Source organism: Talpa occidentalis, unplaced genomic scaffold (assembly GCF_014898055.3).
Source record: "Talpa occidentalis isolate TD23 unplaced genomic scaffold, MPIMG_talOcc4v2.1, whole genome shotgun sequence".
NCBI lineage: Eukaryota > Metazoa > Chordata > Mammalia > Eulipotyphla > Talpidae > Talpa > Talpa occidentalis.
The window spans coordinates 75,852,717-75,872,240 of NW_026555331.1; the positions used below are offsets into that span (position 1 = coordinate 75,852,717).

The window sequence follows — 19,524 nt, forward strand, 5'->3', positions numbered from 1 at the left end:
CTGAAAAGTTCCTACTAAAGAATTCAGGAGTTTACAGTTTAGAAAACCTAACACCTAGAGGGAAAAAAGTGCCCCATTTTCTAGGAGTTTTCTAGATACTCTTAGTTCAGACGACCTGGTCATTTGCAAGTTACACTATTGTGTATCAGCATCTTTCTGTTTTCTTATGTGTTTTCTTTTTTGGAAAATGACATTATTTTGCCCTTTTGAGTATTGCTTTTGGGATGGAATTGGTAATACATCAACTTACATAAAAGCAGGAGTGGAACGTTGGCAGGAATGTCAGAAAAATCAGGCTCTGAAAATTTGTTTTCCATTCTTGTCATTTTTTTTTTCTTTTCTTATGACAATGGAGTTTTAACTAAAAGTATAGAATAACCGTGCCCTTAATGTACATTCAAAAAATTCTATTAGTTTTACTAAAATCAAGTAAAGTCACTAATCTGTTTGCTTTGAGAAGAGTTGAAGACACTGATACTTCTAGGTGGGTACCAAGGCTATCAAAATAACAGAAGTCACCCTGACTTCAGAACAACTCCCTCCCTACAGGGTCCTACAGAAATGAACACACGAAGAGGCAAGAAAACACGGTAACTTTGACCTTAGCTATCCCTGAGTGCTAAATAGCTTCAGCAAGTTAGAGCATGTTTTTTAGAGAGGTCAACATTTACTGAATTTACCGAGACTTTACCTTGTGATAGGTAGTGACGGCTCTGTGTAAACCTTCTTATTAAAAATTAAATAGGACAGTACTACTTCACTATACACAAAAATTAACTCAAAATGGATAAAAGACATATATGTAATATCTGAAACCATACAATACATAGAGGAAATAAGAAAAACACTCCAAGACATTGGCTTCAGAGAAGTCTTTGGGGAGCGGACTCTATTCCAATAACAGGGGGAGCAAAAACAATAATAAAGCAATGGGGGGACCTCCCTGGTAGTGCAGCCAGTTAAGCGCAGCACTGTGAAGCTGTCCGCAGTCTCTGCAGCGTGGGTTCAATTCCTGGCCAGCTGACAAGGGAGATACCCACATGGCACAGCAGACCTCCCTGTCTCACCCGCTGTTCCCCTCAGCAGTGTATTTCAGTAGATCTGCCTGTTCTGCTCCCTGCTCTGTCTCTGGTGAATCCTCTCACCCTCCTGCGCTTCTGGCCTATACCCCAGCTATTGTATAAATAAAATAAATCTTAAAAAAAAAGTAAAAAAATAAACAAAAATAATCCAACGGGATTACATCAAGCCAAAAGCTTCTACACTGATAAACTATCATTAAAATGAAAAGACACCCTACCCTACTGAATGGAAGAAGATATTTATGTATCATACAACAAGGAGGATAATGTCCAAGGTCTACAAAGAACTCACACAATTCAAAATAAAGGAAACAACCCTATCAAATAATGGACAAATGAACTAAATAGACATTTATCCAAAGAATCCAATGAGATAGCCAACAGTCACATGAAAGTGTTCAGTGCCACTTATCAGGGAAATACAAATCAAAACCACAATAAGATACCATTTCACACCCACAAGAATGACCCATGTCAGGAAAAAAAAAATAGCAACAAGTATTGGTGAGATTGTGGAAAAAAAGAAACCCTTGTACACTCATGTTGGGAATGTAGACTGGTCCATCCCCCATGTAAAACAGTATGGAGGGTTCTCAAAATATTAAAAATGGATTTACCATGTAATCCAACAATTCCACTCCTAGAAATCTATCAAAAGAATATAAAAACACCAATTAGAATGGATTTATGCATTCTGTTCTTTTTTATTTTTTATTATTTTAAAAACTTTATATATCTTTACATCATTTTTCATTTTTGCACGATGTATGCATTTTCATCTTGGCTGTAGTCCCCAGACAATTCCCACTGCCCCCCCCCCCATTTTGATCCTATTCCCTCCCCCTCCTGTAGTGTGTCTCTGGTTTATAGTTGCTTGTTAATTTTGATTTTTACGTTATTATAATTAGCCTTTTTCCTGGTCCCTTACTTGGGTTTTCTAAATTCCTGCTATGAGTGAGACCATCTGGTATTTGTCTTTTACTTTCTGGCTTATTTCTCTGAGCATGATCCCTTCCAGCTGCATCCATGTTGCTGCAAATTGCATGTGTTTATCTTTTTGGATTACTGAGTAATATTCCATTGTGTATATGTACCACACCTTCTTGATCTAGTTCATCCATTTTTGGACATTTGGGTTGTTTCTATAGCTTAGCTATTGTAAATAGTGCTATTTAAACATAGGGGTGCAGGTGCCCTTTTGAATTGATGAGTTCTGTGTCCTTTGGGTAAATACATAGGAGTGGAATTGCTGGATCATATGGAAGCTCTATGTTTAGTAGGTCCAGAAATCTCCACACAGCTCTCCATAATGGTTGGACCAGTTTGCACTCCCGCCAACAGTGCAGAAGAGTTCCTTTTTCTCCACACCCTCGCCAACATTTGTTGTTGCTAGTTTTTTTAATATGTGCCATTCTCACTGGTGTGAGATGGTATCTCATGGTAGTTTTGATTTGCATTTCCCTGATTACAAGTGATGTTGAACATTTTTTCATATACCTGTTGGCCATTTGCATTTCCTCTTTGGAGAAGTTCCTTTTTTAGCTCTTCTGCCTATTTTTTATTGGATTACTTACTTTGTTTTTGTTGAGTCTCATCAGCTCTTTGTAGATTTTTTAAAATATTTATTTTTATTTATTTATGCATTCAAGAACTGGTACACCAGGGAGGCCCCAGGAAAGGTAAATTCTTTTTTTTTTTTTTTCATTTTTTTAAATTTTAGTTTTACATTTTTTTTAGACAATATTTGCTTCCCCCCCCTCAGATTGAGTCCCCATGGAATCTCCTTCCCCAAGGCACCCATGCACCATCACCGCAGTCCCCTGTGCACCTCCCTCCCTCCCTCTCCCTCCTCTCCCTCCTCCTCCCCTGCAGTATGTCTCTGGTTTGTAATTGTCTGTTTTTGCTTTGTTGTGTTTTGTACTGTTATTATTATTATGATTTTTACACTGATATCTTATTTGGTTCCCCTATATTCCTGTCATAAGTGAAGCCATCTGATATTTTTTTTTTTCCTTCTGGCATATTTCACATGGCATAATTCCTTCTAGCTCCATCCATGTTGCTGCGAATGACATGAGTTTATCTTTTTTGATTGCTGAATAATATTCCATTGTGTATATGTACCACATCTTCTTGATCCAGTCATCTATTTTGGGCATTTGGGTTGTTTCCAGGTTTTACCTATTGTAAATAGTGCTGCAATAAACATAGGTGTACAGCTGCTCTTTTGAATCACTGTTTTTGTGTTCTTTGGATAGATCCCTAGGAGTGGAATTGCTGGATCTTATGGTAGTTCCATTTTTAGTAAACTGAAGAACCTCCAGACAGCTTTCCACAGTGGTTGGACCAGTTTGCACTCCCACCAGCAATGTAGGAGAGTTCCTTTTTCGCTGCAAACTCACCAACATTTGTTGTTGCTAGTGTTTTTGATATGTGTCATTCTTAACTGGTGTATGGTGGTATCTCAATGTGGTTTTGATTTGCATTTCCCTGATTATAAGAGATGTTGAACATTTTTTTTCATATGCCTGTTGGCCATTTGCATTTCCTCTTTGGAAAAATGTCTTTTGAGTTCTCCTGCCCATTTCTTGATTGGATTGTTTATTTTGTTTTTGTTGAGCCATGTGAGTTCTTTGTATATCATTGTGATCAGTCCCTTATCAGTTGGATGGAGTGCAAAGATTTTCTCCTAATCAGTTGGGTGTCTGTCTGTTTTGGTTAATGTCTCTTTTGCTGTGCAGAAGCTTTTCAGTTTGATGTAATCCCAGGTGTTTATCTTTGCCTTTGGGTGATGAGTGAAGGCAAAGATGTTTTTGAGATGTGTGTCTTGTAGTGTTTCCCTATATTTTCTTCTATATATTTTATGGTTTCAGGTCTTATGTCCAGTTCTTTTATCCATTTTGAGTTGATTTTTGTGCACGGTGAGAGGTAGTGGTCTAGTTTCATTTTTTTTTTTTTTTCATGTGGAGGTCCAGAATTCCCAGCACCATTTATTGAACAAACTGTCCGTGTTCCATTGCATATTCTTTGTTCCTTTTTCAAAGATTAGTTGTTCATATAAAGAGCTTTGTAGATTTTTTTTGTGACAGTCCTTTATTATTAGTGTTGTGTGCAAAAATTTTCTCCCAGTCAGTGGGGTCTGTCTTTATTTTGGTTACTGTCTCTGTATTCCAACACATTAACAAAAAGAAATATAAAAACCATATGATAATATCAATTGATGCTGAGAAAGTTTTCAACAAAATTAACACCCATTTATGATAAAGGCCCTTGAAATTCTCAGGATACAAGGAACATACCTCAACATCATAAAGGCCATGTATGACAAGCCCATAGCCAATATCATTCTCAATGGCAAAAAGTTAAAAGCATTTCCATTAAGATCTGAAACAAGACAAGAATGTCTACTCTCACCACTGCTTTCTAATATAATACTGGAAGTCCTAGCCAGAGCAATAAGACAAGAGAAAGATATACAAGGAATCCAAATAGGGAAGGAGAAGTTCAGCTATCACTATTCGCAGATGATATGATAATATACATAGAGAACCCCAAAAACTCCTCAGAAAAACTAATCAAACTAATCATGTTTAGTAAAGTAACAGGATACAAAATCAACACTCAAAAATCAGTAGCCTTCCTATACACAAATAATAAATCTGAAGAAGAAATCAACAAATCTATCCCTTTTATTATTGAAACAAACAAAAAAAATTCCTCTGTTCATTGCAGCATTATTTACAATAGTTAAGTTATGGCAGCAACCTAAGTGCCAAATGACAGAAGAGTGTATTAAGAAGGTGTGGAATATATACACAGTGGAATACCATTCAGGTATAAAAAAAAGATGAAATGTTGCCATTTGTAATTATGTGAATGGAAAGAGATGGGTTCTGCTGACTGAAATAAGTCAGAAGAAGAAAGACAAATACAGAATGATTCCATTCATGTGGAATACAGAGAAACAGAACAAAGGGACACACAAAATTATACCAAAACAAATCCTAGAATATTAACTGTAGAACTGAGGCTACCAGAGGAGGTAGAGGCAGCAAAGGGAGGAAGGTGTCTAATGGACATTGGTGGAGGATTATGATTCTATGTTGGTAGGTGTGGTGTGGTGACATACAGCTGAAAAGTTGTGAACCTATACTTCTAATCATGTGAGTGTTGTAAACCAACATTACCTCAATGAAAAATAATGCAATTAAATAAAATAAGCATCACAGTGTTGCTTCTTTTCCATTTGGGCCTAAACAACTGACTTTCAGAGCTCTAGTTTTCCCCAGTGCTGCATTGAAGACTGAGATCTTGCAACTTTGGAAACACAACAACTCATTAAAGGCACACCGCTGCACCCAGGGAGCGGTGAATGAGAGGGAGACAGGAGGCCCCCGGCCTTCTGGGCCTGACTGTACTGGGCCTTGTGATCTGCCCATGGCAGTAAGAAAATATCCAGAGGGCATCCAAAGGTTAAAGGTGACAACCGAAAGGGAATACTTTATCTTTTTAGGAAAGGACGGGGGAAAGAGCTTTGTTTCGTTAAAGCAAAGCAGTCAGGAAGCTTTCTAGTAAACAGGGCTTCATCATATGTCACAGAATCCATCCTTTGAGAACAGCTCTGTGTTTGTGGATCAAAAATTTTCTTTTTAAAAATCTTTTTAAATTATCATTTAATATATTTTTTTAAATATATAAATTTTACTCATTATTCATTTTTGTATAATGTTTGATTTTTCCTCTCAGGTATAGTCCCCATAAAATTCCCACCACCAAGTCACTCATGAACCATCACCATAGTGTCTTGTGCTTTTCCCTCCCTGTTTTGATCCGTCTCCCTTTCCCTCCCCTGTATATTTCCAATTTATAGTTTGCCTGCTAGTTTTGTCTCCCTCCTTTCTCTTTTCTTTCCCTACCTCTTGTTTGGTTTCCCTGTATACCTCTTATAATTGATGTCATCTGATATATATATTTTTTTCCTTTTGGTTTATTTCACTGAGCATAAACCCTTCCAGCTCCATCCAAGTTGCTGAGAATGGCATGAGTTTATCTTTTTCGATTGCTGAGTAGTTTCCATTGTGTAAATATGCAACCTCTTGATCCAGTCATTTGTTTTTGGACATTTAGGTTGTTTGTAGAACAAAAATTTTCAAAACTGAAGACAGGTTATTTAGAAACTGATTTTTCAACTGCCATCCCCACTGGTGTTATTTCTTCTGCCCTTGTTTCTAAAGTTAGAGCCATGCTTTAGGATTTCTTTATACAAGGGTGAGTGGTGTCAGGAAGGAGATGCACACTGTGAGATGTTGTGCTTTACCTCCAGGGTACTTATTTGAACCAATAGTATGTTTTTGCTTAACAGTTTTGCATAACAGTGCACTGCTCAGTGTTAGTTGCTTGAATCGACTTTCTTTTACATTCTTTTAACTATTTTCCTGATCTTGAAATCTTTATTTATATAGATCTATGCTTACAGGAGAGAATTTTGACAAATTATTTTATGCTGGAAGAAATGAAATCAATTCTAGCTATAAACAATTGCATTGTATATAATACTTGCATAATACTAAGTTGTAAAAGGACATAGTATATATTTACTTGGTTTCTTCCTTTGATTGATTTAGCAGGGGGGCCTTTTTTTCCCCCCAGAATTCTATCTTCTGTAGTTTACTTTGAACTTAGACTAATGTGTCTATTAGACTAACTTTGTAGATATAATGTTATTGTTATGGAATATTTTATTTTTTAAAGATTTATTTATTTATGCATAAAAGAACTGGGGTGTAAGCAAGAGGTGCAGAGGTGGGAGGATTCACCAGAGAGAGTGGGGAGCAGAACAGGCAGATCTACTGAAATACACTGCTGAGGGCAACAGCGGGCGAGACAGGAGAGGTCTACTGAGCTATGTGGGGTGCTCTCTGGCCTGCCGGGGACAGAACTTGTGCTGCAGTGATAGCTGGTGATAGGTTGATAGTGCTGTCTTTAACAGCTGTGCCACCAGGTTGGCCCCTTTATGGAATCTTTTAAACAATATTTTGTAATCTTGAAAAACTCAAGTGCATGTCTGTTTGATTTTCTGAACATAATAGAAATAATTGAAACCACTGTGGAAAATACGGATATTTGGCACATATAAAATCTGCATATCCTTTTAAAAAATGGTAATAAATAGTACACAAAATACAATAGAGAAAAATACACAAATATAACTCCATGAATTATAATGAGTTACCACAGAGTGAAAACCTATAACCACTAATCAAGTCTAAACAAAACAATCACTGACCTCAGAAACCAACCTTCTGCTTTCCCCCACCTACCCAAAGATAAACATCCTGACCATTCCAGTGCCAAAGTTTAGATTCGTCTGTTACTGAACCTTGTATACATGGACTGATACAGTATATTCTATTCTTTGTGCCAGGCTTCTTCTGAAACTTGGCATATTTGTGAGATTTTCCACATTGTAGTTTATTCCTTTTCATAACTGTTTACTATTTCCTGAATAAATTACTTACCCTTCCTGATTTTGGTTGATATTTGACTGTTTCCAATTTCAAAGTGAATGACTAATGCTGCTAGTCCATCCTGGTGCATGTGCACATGTTGCTGTTTGGGCATAGACCAAGGAAAGGAACTGGATCAAAGGGCGTGAGTCTGAAAAATGAAAAGCAGATAGTTAACAACAGTTTTCCAGGGAGGCTACAACTGGCCTCTGCTCATGTTGCCTGAGTGTTCCTGTTTCTCCAAGTTTTGATCATGAATGGCTTCTGTCAGCCTTCTTGATATTAGCCAATCTAGTGGATATTTAATGATAACTCATTATGGCTTTAATTTGCGTGCAGTAATAAATAGTGTTTATGTGCAGTTTGTTAAAAAGATATTAGAATACCTTTTAATTTTAAGGATTAAGTATAATTCAAAATACCTTTTTATTTTGACTATGTAAGAAGTGCATAATGACTGAAAAATGCTGAGAGTAAGTGTGCTAAAATATTGACACTGCTTAGCTATGAATAATTTGGATATAGGAAAGGACTACTTCTTAAAATAATTTCTTAATTTTTTCATTCATGAATATGAACCCCTTTTATACTTAGACATAAACAGAAAAGAAAGTCAGTTTCAAAAATCACTTGATGTTTCACCATTACAGCAAATATTTCTCTTTTCACTGCAAATCAATCACAGCCCTAAAATTCACTTTTTGCAAAATTTTTGACATCCACATGCTGTGCTCGGATTGCCCATCCTCTCAATCTTCCTACAAAACTTGCTAAGAATTTTGAACATTTGAACAAATTTGCATAGGAGAAAATATTCCACGCCTTGGCATTAATGGGAACATTAAATGCTACTCTAACCTTTACCTTCAGTGGCCTCTCTTATCAAAGTCAGGTTTACCTTTTGTAGCATGCTTCACATTCCATATTTTTCATAGCCAATGTGCAATCTAGAAGCTTCCTTTTAGTGCCTTTTGCTATGCTACTCATCAGATGAGCTCACTCTTACATATTCCTTTACTATAAGCATTTGAACAGGTATCAAATGACCATAATATATTTCTTGAAACCATCCCAATATTGAAATCATGATGAATTCTTAGTAAGTGTAATATATATATATATATATATATATATAATGAAAACAACATTGAAACAGTGCTCTGTGTAATAATGTATATGTAGTTTTTCAAAGCTGAAATCCAATATGGTACCCTTGTAAAAGAACCAAGTCAATTATAAGTTCATGGGAAATTTCTTTAGCCACAAAGATGATTAAAATGGGATTTGACACCAAATCATCTTATCAGTAAGGGTTCTGGCAGTTTAAAGGAGCAGATATTTACACATAGTAAAGCCCCTTGGACTAGCAAAAACCGTCACTCACTTGAAGGTACAATTGGGGGAAGAATAGCTCAATGAGGGTTGGAGCTGGTGACGATTTGTCACGCTTCCAGATGGTGACCAGGAGTGCCACCCACAGAACTGCAGCCAAGAGAGGAAGTGAGGGATTCAGATAAATACCTTGACTTCTTCTCCTCCCTCTACTACCACATCCTGCCAGCACTTTCATTAGTGGAATCCTTGGGGGACATGTGAGCTGGTCACCTCAAATCTTACACTGCCAGGCCTCCCCTGGTGGCACACAGTTGAGCGCTGAGCTGCGAAGCTGCCCGCAGCCTCTGCAGTGCTGGTTCAATCTCCGGCTGCCGGTGAGGGTCCAACATGGCGCACAGACCTCTCCTGCCATGCCCGCTGCTCCCCTCAGCAGTGTATTTCGTCGGTCTGCCTGTTCTGTTCTCTGCTCTGGCTCTGGTGAATTCTCTCACCCTCCCATGCTTCTGACTATACCCAGTGCTAGTATAAATAAATAAATAAATCTTTAAAAAAAAAGAAAAAAACAAAGAAAACCTTACACTCCCTCCCTGGGCACGGTGGTCTGGGGTGAACCATCCATACATAGTGGGCCCATGATGATTCTGGGGATACCTGCAGCTCACGTTTAGGTAGGAGGAAAGATGGAGTCCAGGACTGTGCACATTTCAACGTGTCTAGTAACAACAGTGAACATTTTAGATGTTTGTTCTCATTGCTGTGTAGAAAGCAGAATTTTTGTTTTAAATTTTGCTTTATTAAAATTCTGCTCATTGAGGGCCTCCCCAGTGGCGCAGCGGTTCAGCGCTGGGTTACGAAGCTGCCCGCAGCCTCTGCAGCACCGGTTCGATCCCCGGCTGCTCCCCAGCCACCGGAGGAGGGTCCCACATGGCACGCAGACCTCTCCTGCCGCCCGCTGCTCCCCTCAGCAGTGTACTTCCGTCCTTCTGCCTGCTCTGCTCCCCGCTCTGGCTCTGGTGAATTCTCTCACCCTCCTGCGCCTCTGACTGTACCCAGTGCATGTATAAATGAATAAAAATAAATCTTTAAAAAAAAATTCTGCTCATTGAATAATTAATTACTCGGTTCAACTACATTATAAAGGGATATGTCCCCTTTATTTTCTGTGAGGCTATTGCTTGAATATGAAGAATATTTACTTGTTATGTAAAGAATAAAATCAGGGCCTCCCTGGTGGTGCAAGGGATTAAGCACCACACTGTGAAGCAATCTGCAGCCTCTGCAGCACGAGTTCGATCCCCAGCCGGCCAGGAAATAACTCACATGGCACAGCAAACCTCTCCTGTCTTGCCCACTGCTCCTCTCAGCAGTGTGTTTCAGTCAGTCTGTTCTGTTTCCCACTCTGTATCTGGTGAATCCTCTCACCCCCCACATCTCTGGTCTGTACCCCAGCTTTTGTGTGCATAAATAAATCAATCTTAAAAAAAAAACACAAAATCATACACCAAATAAGTTTGTTATGTAAAAAATAAAATTCAGTCTTCTGGCAGTTCAAACAAAGATGCAAGAGGTATACATGTACATATCCAGCTTCTGGGCAGCAAGCAAGCAAATTGTAATAATCTACAATATAAACCTTGTTTAGTGTTCTCATAATAGGTCATGCAAGTGATTAAATACTGTGATTTTAATCTTGGCGTTTCAGTAACCCAATAAGATAGATGAAAAGGCAGTAACAAATTAGATTATATAATGATATTTCATTCTGAGTAAGAGGTCCAGTTACTCTTTGCATACATATTTTTTTAGTTTATCATAGTATACTGTTAAAAATGTTCTAATAAGTATCCTCTACTCTTTTTGTCGTTACCTATTTTCATGACCTTTCAAAAATTAATCTGTAGTCAAATTATTTCTGCAAACAAACACATACAACGTTATATTGCTTTACTGTCTTTCGAGAGAACTTCAAAGTTATCTCTTCCTTCTTTTTGGTCTGAAACTGTAAATTATTTAGCCATTGGGCAATATGGAAACAAAGTGAGACCCACTCATTAGGTCTTCCAGACCTGCAGGCCTATGGTAGAAACAATATGGGGGCGCTCCCCTAAGTGGGGAAGGGGAGCCCGGCATGGCTGAGCCGGACCAGGAGGTTGAGGGAGCACAGCTCCTCATTCGTGCCCTGGTCATCCAGACAGCCCTGTAGGCTTTAGACAGCTCCTGCAGACCCATTTGTATGATTTTGTCTAGAGGGTTACAGGCTTAGTTCTGTATTTTTGGGCTACAGCACAAATCATACGGAATCCCTGTTCTTAGAATCGTCTAAGTTTCAGTGTTCTCCCCAGAATATTTGTTTCTTGTTTTGGATTTTCTCTTCATGGTTTGTGTTGCCTTCAATGAGGGAGCCACATCCAGCCCCAGGACAGAGAGGGAAGGGGAAGTTCCAAAGATAGCGAAAGACGTGGAGAGCCAGCAGTAATCTTCAATTCAGTCTCTATATGTGATCCTACTAAAAATATAAACCAAGAAAGAGATACATATAATATTTTTCCTGGTGCTACCATAATGCTCAAATGAAGATTTTCAGCAAGTTTGGGCCTCCCCGGTGGCGCAGCGGTTGAGCGCTGAGTTGCGAAGCTACCTGCAGCCTCTGCAGCATTGGTTCAATCCCCGGCCACTGGGTGAGGGTCCCACATGGTGGCCAGACCTCTTCTGCTGCTCGCTGCTCCCCTCAGCAGTATGTTTCCTCAGTCTGCCTGCTCTGCTCTTCCCTCTGGCTCTGGTGAATTCTCTCACCCTCCCACGCTGTACCCGTGCTTGTATAAATAAATAGATCTTTAAAAAAAAAAAAAAGACTTTCAGCAAGTTTGACCAATATTTACCAGGCCAAATTTATGATGGCTTGTGACATAATCTGGCATTTCTATGGACAGCTCCGTGGCTGCCTCCCCACACCTCCCGCCTCTCTCCCTTTGGTAGATTCCCCTCTGCTCAGAATTGTGAATCCCCCCTCTCAACGTCAATAAACACATCTGGCCATTACATTTAAGGAGTTTCCTTTTCATATTTGCTTTATAGTTACAAACAAAAGAACCGACAAATGCTGTTATTGTCAAAAACTTGAAACAAGGAAAGTGAAACACCACTTTCCCAAAGTCTTGCTGTTTGAACATGGACTTGCCAAGTTTAGAATCACAGACTCAAATGAGTTGGATGTTCTGACAACTCCCAGAACAACAACTACCCAACCCTACCCCCCAACTGAGTGCCCAGTGCTGGTTGGTCAGCAACAGCAGTGCAGGGGGAGCTGTTCATGCTCCATTTACTTACACAGGAACTTGTGCCTGAGGGATGGTCGGTGACAAAGTGGGGTTCAATTCCAGTTCCTTTAAAGAGCTTGCATTTAATTACTGAGTGTATGTTCTTAACCACCTACTGTGGTTTTATGATTTTACTCTGGTGGCGTGGATTCCTACAAAATCCAAGGAGGTGCTTTTGGGATAACTCCCTGTGGGAGACTAAGCACACAGGGTGTTTTCATTGTGAGATTTCATTTGAATTAAAGGCTCCAGTATTTCAGTGTTTAAAAATTATGTACTGGGGCCTCCCTTGTGGTACAAGGGGTTAAGATGCAGCCTATAAAGCTATCTGCAGCCACTGCAGCATGAGTTCGATCCCTAGCCAGGGAGGTACCCAGATGGCACAGAAGACCTCTCCTGACTCTCCCGCTGCTCCCCTCAGCAGTGTATTTCAGTCAATCCTCCTGTTCTGCTCCCCACTTTTTCTCTGGTGAATCCTCTCACCCCCCACACCTCTGGCCTACACCCCAGTTCTTGTATGTATAAATAAAATAAAATTTAAAAAAAATTAAAAATTACATACTATGCTCTATTTGCGACTAATAATGTGTGTACATATGTTTATGAATATATGCATCTACATATATGTCTGTAATAGATGTGTAAATATTGGGAGTAGAACATATTAGCTTAGTATGTGATATATATATGTGTGTGTAATGTATTTATTAGATACTCGGCTCAATACATGAGGCTATACTTGTACTCATTTGTCTTCACTATGTATCTTCATAATGTATCTTCACTAAAGGACCAGTATGGACAAGGGAGAGGGTAGGTGTCATGGCGGAATCATACAGCTGATTGATAGCCACATGAATTTCCCCATCGGCACCAAGTCCTTCCATCCTTCCACTGCTCTGATAACTTAGCTGTCTGTAGAAACCTTGACGGCCCTCACTAAGTAACCCTCATTATACATTTTTCTGTCGTATCCTGGGGCTGGCTGGCTTTTGACTACAAGGTGGCTTGTTTCTTTAAGGCAGTTAATTACAGTTTTCTCATTTTCATACTTGTCTGAAGACTTGTCCCATCCACCTTCTTTGGAAGAAGGTGCCCTCCTTTCTCCTCTGCATCGTCCCTCTGGAAAGGTCATGCATGAATAGCAGTGGGTGAAGTTTCTTTACTTGGTGCATTTTGGGCTCCATTCCTGCTGTTGCTTCTTATAGATGTGAAAAGGGAGAGCAGAGCCCTGGTGTTCCTGTCATGAGGATATGCCAAGCCTTTCCTTACTCATGACCATTACCTTCAGCCTTCTTGTGAAAATGAGTCAAATGAAAATGAAGCCAAGGTGCAGACGTTCACATGCCTGCAGACTCTTATGAAGAGGAAAGATTGGACCCTCTCTGGCTTTCTTTTTTCCTCTGGATCTGTGACTGCCCAAGCATGCATTATTCTTTGAAATCGAATCTAGGTTTCTAGGAATATTCTTACTACCCTTCCCATTGTGAAATTTCAAAAAATGATAGCTGCCTTCACTGATACTTAGTTCATATTGTTTAGACTCGGTTTCTTGTGGGCCACACAGGCTAGCCTAGTCTCATCTCATCATCTCATAGATTTTTTTTTGAAGTGTCCACCTTTCTACATTTATGCTGTGCCAGTATCATCAAAAATTGACAAATAGATTCCATTTATTTTAATTTTGTATATGACTTTTGAGTTAGATTGGAAGAATTTATTTTCCCTTCTGTTGGGAAATGAATGAATGAATTCAAGCATCCCCTGTGCTCTAAAGTAGCAACATGTTGAACCAGGGCTTAGAATAGGACCAGTGTCCCGGAGCTAACTTGTTTTATAGTGAAGAGTTAAACCAGGATAGACTAATAGGTTATGCCAATTTCTATTTGAGTAATTTCACTAATTTCTGAGTGGGATTGGGAATTTATTGTTATTTTAATAAAAGATAACTTTTCTGGTGGTGTATTCTCACTTCCACATCTAAATTTGGAAAATTCTGGACTTTTATTTTCACAAAAAGTTGATGTGTGGGGCCTCCCCGGTGGCGCAGCGGTTGAGCACTGAGTTGCGAAGCTGCCCGCAGCCTCTGTAGCACCAGTTCGATCCCCAGCTACCAGGCAAGGGTCCCACATGGCGCTGCTGCAGCCCACTGCTCCCCTCAGCAGTGTACTTCATCAGTCTGCCTGTTCTGTTCTCCGTTCTGGCTCTGGTGAATTCTCTCACCCTCCCGCGCTTCTGACTGTACCCAGTGCTTGTATAAATAAATGAATAAATCTTTAAAAAAAAAAAAAAGAGTTCTTTAAAAAAAAAAAAAGTTGATGTCTGAATAACAAATAAAAGCTTCGTTTCTTTTAAGTTCAAACAGAATGATGAGTAAGTAGGAACAAGTGAGAAAATCCTCTCTTCCTACCATATTTCAACCTCCTTTATTTTCTACTGGGGAAAAAATTCATTATCTGATCTTGGGTTTCATTTATTTCAGTGCCTGTGTTGTGCACTTGGTGGAGCTGGCTTTCTCCAAGATTATATTCTCACAGGGCAATGGGCCCGCACCCGCCACAAAGCAGCTTTGCTTTAGGAGACATGATGAGAAAACGTGTTTCCCCTCCCTTTCATTTCACTCCTAAAGCCAGTGGCATAAGGGGAATTTGCTGTTCTCGGTAGATCTGTCTCTTTCACAGCCTCTCCTTTTTATGGATCTGCCCTCCATGAATGGGAAAATGGAGAGCACGAGTTGTTTAGCCTGTTGTAGCCAGTTCACTGGATTATCCACACAGAACATTTTCTATTCAAGAAGCTGCGAGGAGGCCAGAGGGGATTCCAACACTGGTCATTCTAGAAACGTGGTATGCACTTGGTGGAGCTGGCTTCTCCCAGAGTTAGGTCTTGGGGATTGATGGTCGCCAGGGCCTTCATGGTGACTTGGGAAAAAGGTCCCTGGGGGAGAGTCAGGACATGGAGTGTCTCCTTAGCCAAAGTCCACATTTACCTGCAGTTTCTCGGAACCCAGCTCGAGCAAAATCTCAATCTTTTCCAACTTCTCAGCCCAGGAGTACTTAATTATCGATTGTTCACTGAACTTGGCTAATCAGGACATCACTTGAAAAATGAGTATAAGAGAAAGCTGCCTGGCAATGGAGCTCATGCAAGGCTATATAAAGTGTTTAATTTCATGTTGCTTGCAGACTTTTGCAATTAGTCATTTTTTATTTGTGGGAAACTCTCCTCCTCCCCCGCCCTTTGCGGTTCTCTGAGGCTGATAGTGAGAGGTGACTTTTCTTTCCTTGGTCCCTGTGCCTGTGCATCTGTGCATATGCCACCTGCCCTCAGTCTTCAGTCTGTGCCTTTGCCATGTACTTGTCCTTGCCAGCCTTGTTGCTACAGAACAGAGGATCGTGAATCTTCTCCCATTAGTCTGGGATTTGCAGAGGGCAGAACAAGGACAGATTGGGGAGGTCGATTCCAGCTCCATAAGAACAAACTCTTACCATCCCTGCCACCCAGCAATGGACTGACCCAGGGGCCAGGATATCTCTGTTAACAGGGAATGGAGGAAGTCAAGAATGGCTGTTTCCACTGTGACATTTTACGATCCTACTCTCAGGATTCTAAGACCTTATCCTTAACTTATTCTAATCTTGGCCTTGTTTCAGAGCCAGCTTCATGCTTCACCAGAGCCCCAGCCATTTACCTCCATTTCCATTCCTCTTTTTCCTCCACCACCATCCTTGTGGCCCTGCTTCTCCCTCTTCCTCTTAACCTCAGAGTCCTCAGGGTGTTTGTTGATGTCCAAGCAGTTTTTGAAAGTATTTCACATCAAATGGCTATATGAATATCCAGTATCTGTTTTTATCCTTCTCATTTATTTTGCTACATAGAATTTTTTTTTTCAAATTCCCCCCATTTTATTGAAAATGGCTGCATTTCATCAGAGGTAACTTTATGGTACCTGCTATTTAGAATTTCTTCTCAGGAAAGCCAAAGGCTGACTTTAATTTTCCTATATTCATAGTGCCATGACATTTCTCAAAGGAAAATGTCCTTTGCCCAGATAAATGTAGAGCAGGGTTCTACCTGTATTATGTCACCATGATTTTAAGGTAATGGTACTGAAATGTATGTCTCTGACAATTTTTTCCCTAACACACTTGGAGTTCATTTTATATATTTTCTTTCACAGCTAGCCTCTGCCTCTAGAGATACCAGTCTCACATCCTCTTGTGTTTGGTTTTCTTTTTACCTAGGCCTTCTGCCTTATCTAGTAGCCCAACGTATTCGGACCTACCCTTCATTAGGATCTCCCCGCACCGGAATCCTGCTGCAGCATCTGACTCCCCCTTCAGCCCTCCACATCCCTACATCAACCCTTATATGGACTACATCCGGTCTCTGCACAGCAGCCCGTCCCTCTCCATGATCTCAGCAGCCCGGGGCCTGAGCCCCACAGATGGTAAGTCTCAGACCAACCCTTTCTGCTTCTAATTATCTCGCTACCTCCCTTCTCCCTTCTCCCATCCCCACCCTGTCTGTACCTGGGCTGTGGAATTCAGTTGCTCTAATGTTTGTTGTCTATGGCGAGACACAGTGCTAAGTCCTTTAAGAGCATGCTTTCAATTCAGGGTTGTGACACCTCCTTGGGTGGTAATGTTATCTCCATCTTCAGGTTTGGCTAGCAAGGGGAAGAGGGGTCAAGTAACTTGCATCCTGGTCCATTGGCTTGTAAGTGGCGGAGGTAGATCCCAAAGTCAGAACTCAGTAACTCTAAAGTCTTTGCTCTTGACCATGTCCTATTCTTTGCTGCACGCATGTTTAACCTGACCCTGTAGCCATTCTCACAACTTTCGGAACACCTTTCTGTTCTGAGAGGCATATGTGTACAGATATGTCTGTTAGAGCAGCATCCCTCAAGCTCCAGTGTGCGTACCTCACACAGATGGTGATACAGCGTCATTTCTTGTGGAGCGGGCTGGGGTGCGACCCGAGAGGGGACACTTTGGGAAAGTTCCCAGGTGGAGTGAGAGATGCTGGTCCATGGCCCACACTCTGAGTAGAAGGTCCTAGAGAACATGAAGGTGCAGACCTGTTGCACACGCCTGTGTCTTTGACCTGACCTTGCCAAATGAAGAAAGGGATGTTGTGAGGAAACAAAAGAAATTTGATTGTAATGCCGTTTCAACTTGGTGCTCATTTTAAACTCTCAAGGACTAAATTCCTGTTGGTTCTATTAGCTTCCCAGTTAATTAATTTTCATATGACTTTTTAATTGGAACTGTTTATTTTGCAACTGTCAAATTATAAAATGGGAAGAGTGTTTCCCATCTCATGCACGCATGCACAGACTCACTTTTGTCCACAAGTGCTGAAACAGGAATTAAGGTCCAGAATTGCATAAGCGATGTTAATTACAAAAGTTCTCTGTAGCAGACCACAATCTGGTGGTGCTTCTGTCAAAACACAGAGACACACTATGCCCTCCACCTCACTGAGCAGTGTTTGATATGACTCCTTCGTGTCCTCATTCTCCAATCAGTGAATTTCCGAGGCTGACTATCAGCAGCAGCAGTTGTAGGTGGGAAGCAACACTCAGCAAGTGTCCACTCAGCTGAAATCCAGAAGTAGCTGTGCTCCAGTAACAGTGGCAGGCTGTTTTTCCCTTCTTTTTCAGTGTGGTGAATATACTTTAAGGTATCTAAGGGGTGAGTTTTGCCATTTGGACAGGATTCGTATTTTGGATTTGGTTTTAAAATGGAAAAAGTGGAGAGTAACCTCTGCAGAGTTCTTGAGTGTTTCTGGAAATGACTAACAATGAGACAGAGGGAGAGGGATCAGGGAGGCTAGCCAGCCACAGACTTGGAATTATGCTTGGCTTGTGGAAATTCAGATGGGCCAGCGGAAAGTGGACTCTCTAGTTAAAGCAAGTTGTCATCTGCTTTCCTTAGTATTTAATGATGAGTACGAATAACACATTCTTTGAGTGTTCTGCTTTCCTCTTCCTGCCTCTCAGGTGTCCAGTTAATAACAAAATAATGTCAAATCACTAATGTTTCTCTCTCCCTCTCCACATACACATATATCTTTATGGACACAAAATGTAAAACATACACAGACCTAGTGCTAGAGTGCTGGTATTTGCACAGAGTAATAGCAAAACTCACCTTTATTGATTGAATGCCATGTGCTAAGTACTGTGGGTACATCTGGACATCCAAAATGAGAAGTGGGGAGCTGGGATTTGCATCCAGACCTTCCTGATCTGGAGACTACCCTCAGAACTGCTGCAGAATCTTGCCAGTTGTGCAATGAAATTGGCAGGTGGAAACTGATGATTACCCACTCCTATAGCGCTGACTCTTGCCAGTAAATTGCTCCAGATTGATAGGTATATTTTCTTTTTTGATTTTGTAATGAAAAAAAAAAGAGCTTTTAAATTATGGAACACAAAATTGCAGTTTATCATTCAATCATGTGTTATTAAACCGTGCTCTTTTTCATTTACAAACCCCCGGTCCTCACAGTAGTGAGAGCTGTCTCAGACACTCCAGTCAGAAGGGTAGGGAGGTCTTTTAAGCGTGTGTGGAAAGAAATCAACAGTTGTCTATTATAAGAAATGTGAACATAGAGCGAGTGGATATAGGAAGGGAGGCATAGGGATGAGTGTGTGCACATACATCTTAATCATTTTGAATTCTTGGTGATTTCTTTAACTTCAAATATTTTATAATGTATTTCATTTTTCCTATTCTCTTACTTCAATCTCATTTTCAACCAAAGGATATCTTCTGGACTTCAGTGAAAGCACAATTTGAGTTAAAGGAATTTCACTAGGGCGAGCATAAAGGAATTGCTAATATGGGCCACATGACAGATGGATCAGGGATGTGTCTAGAAAGCTTCTCTTGTTTCCTTCCCATCAGTACCCACACTTCCCCTGTCTTCTCCTCTAGCCCCCCACGCTGGAGTCAGCCCAGCTGAATACTACCATCAGATGGCCCTGCTGGCCGGCCAGCGCAGCCCCTACGCAGACATCATCCCCTCGGCTGCCACCGCGGGTGCTGGGGCCATCCACATGGAGTACCTGCATGCCATGGATAGTAAGTGTGGGGGCTGTTTGCCGTGGGGCTGAGGGTGGCAGGTGCTAGCTCATGAAATGGAGAGGAAGGGGTAAAGATCAGGTGATCATCTTAACTTTCCAACTAGAGTAGGAGGAACCATCAATATCTGGTGTTCTAGGTCCCTTGATTTTCTAGGAAGTGTCCATGGATTTGGCCATCCTGGGTGTTTTGC

The 19,524-nt window shown here is 40.6% G+C and overlaps 1 protein-coding gene across 1 annotated transcript in view; it reads left to right on the forward strand.

Moving 5' to 3' along the window:
* GLI3 (GLI family zinc finger 3) overlaps positions 1 to 19,524 on the forward strand; it is a 285,419-nt gene that overhangs the window by 175,827 nt on the left and 90,068 nt on the right. The window contains exons 5-6 of the mRNA XM_037507112.2: positions 16,485 to 16,690; positions 19,185 to 19,331. Coding sequence (XP_037363009.1) covers positions 16,485 to 16,690; positions 19,185 to 19,331 — 353 coding nt within the window. The remainder of the gene's footprint in view (positions 1 to 16,484; positions 16,691 to 19,184; positions 19,332 to 19,524) is intronic.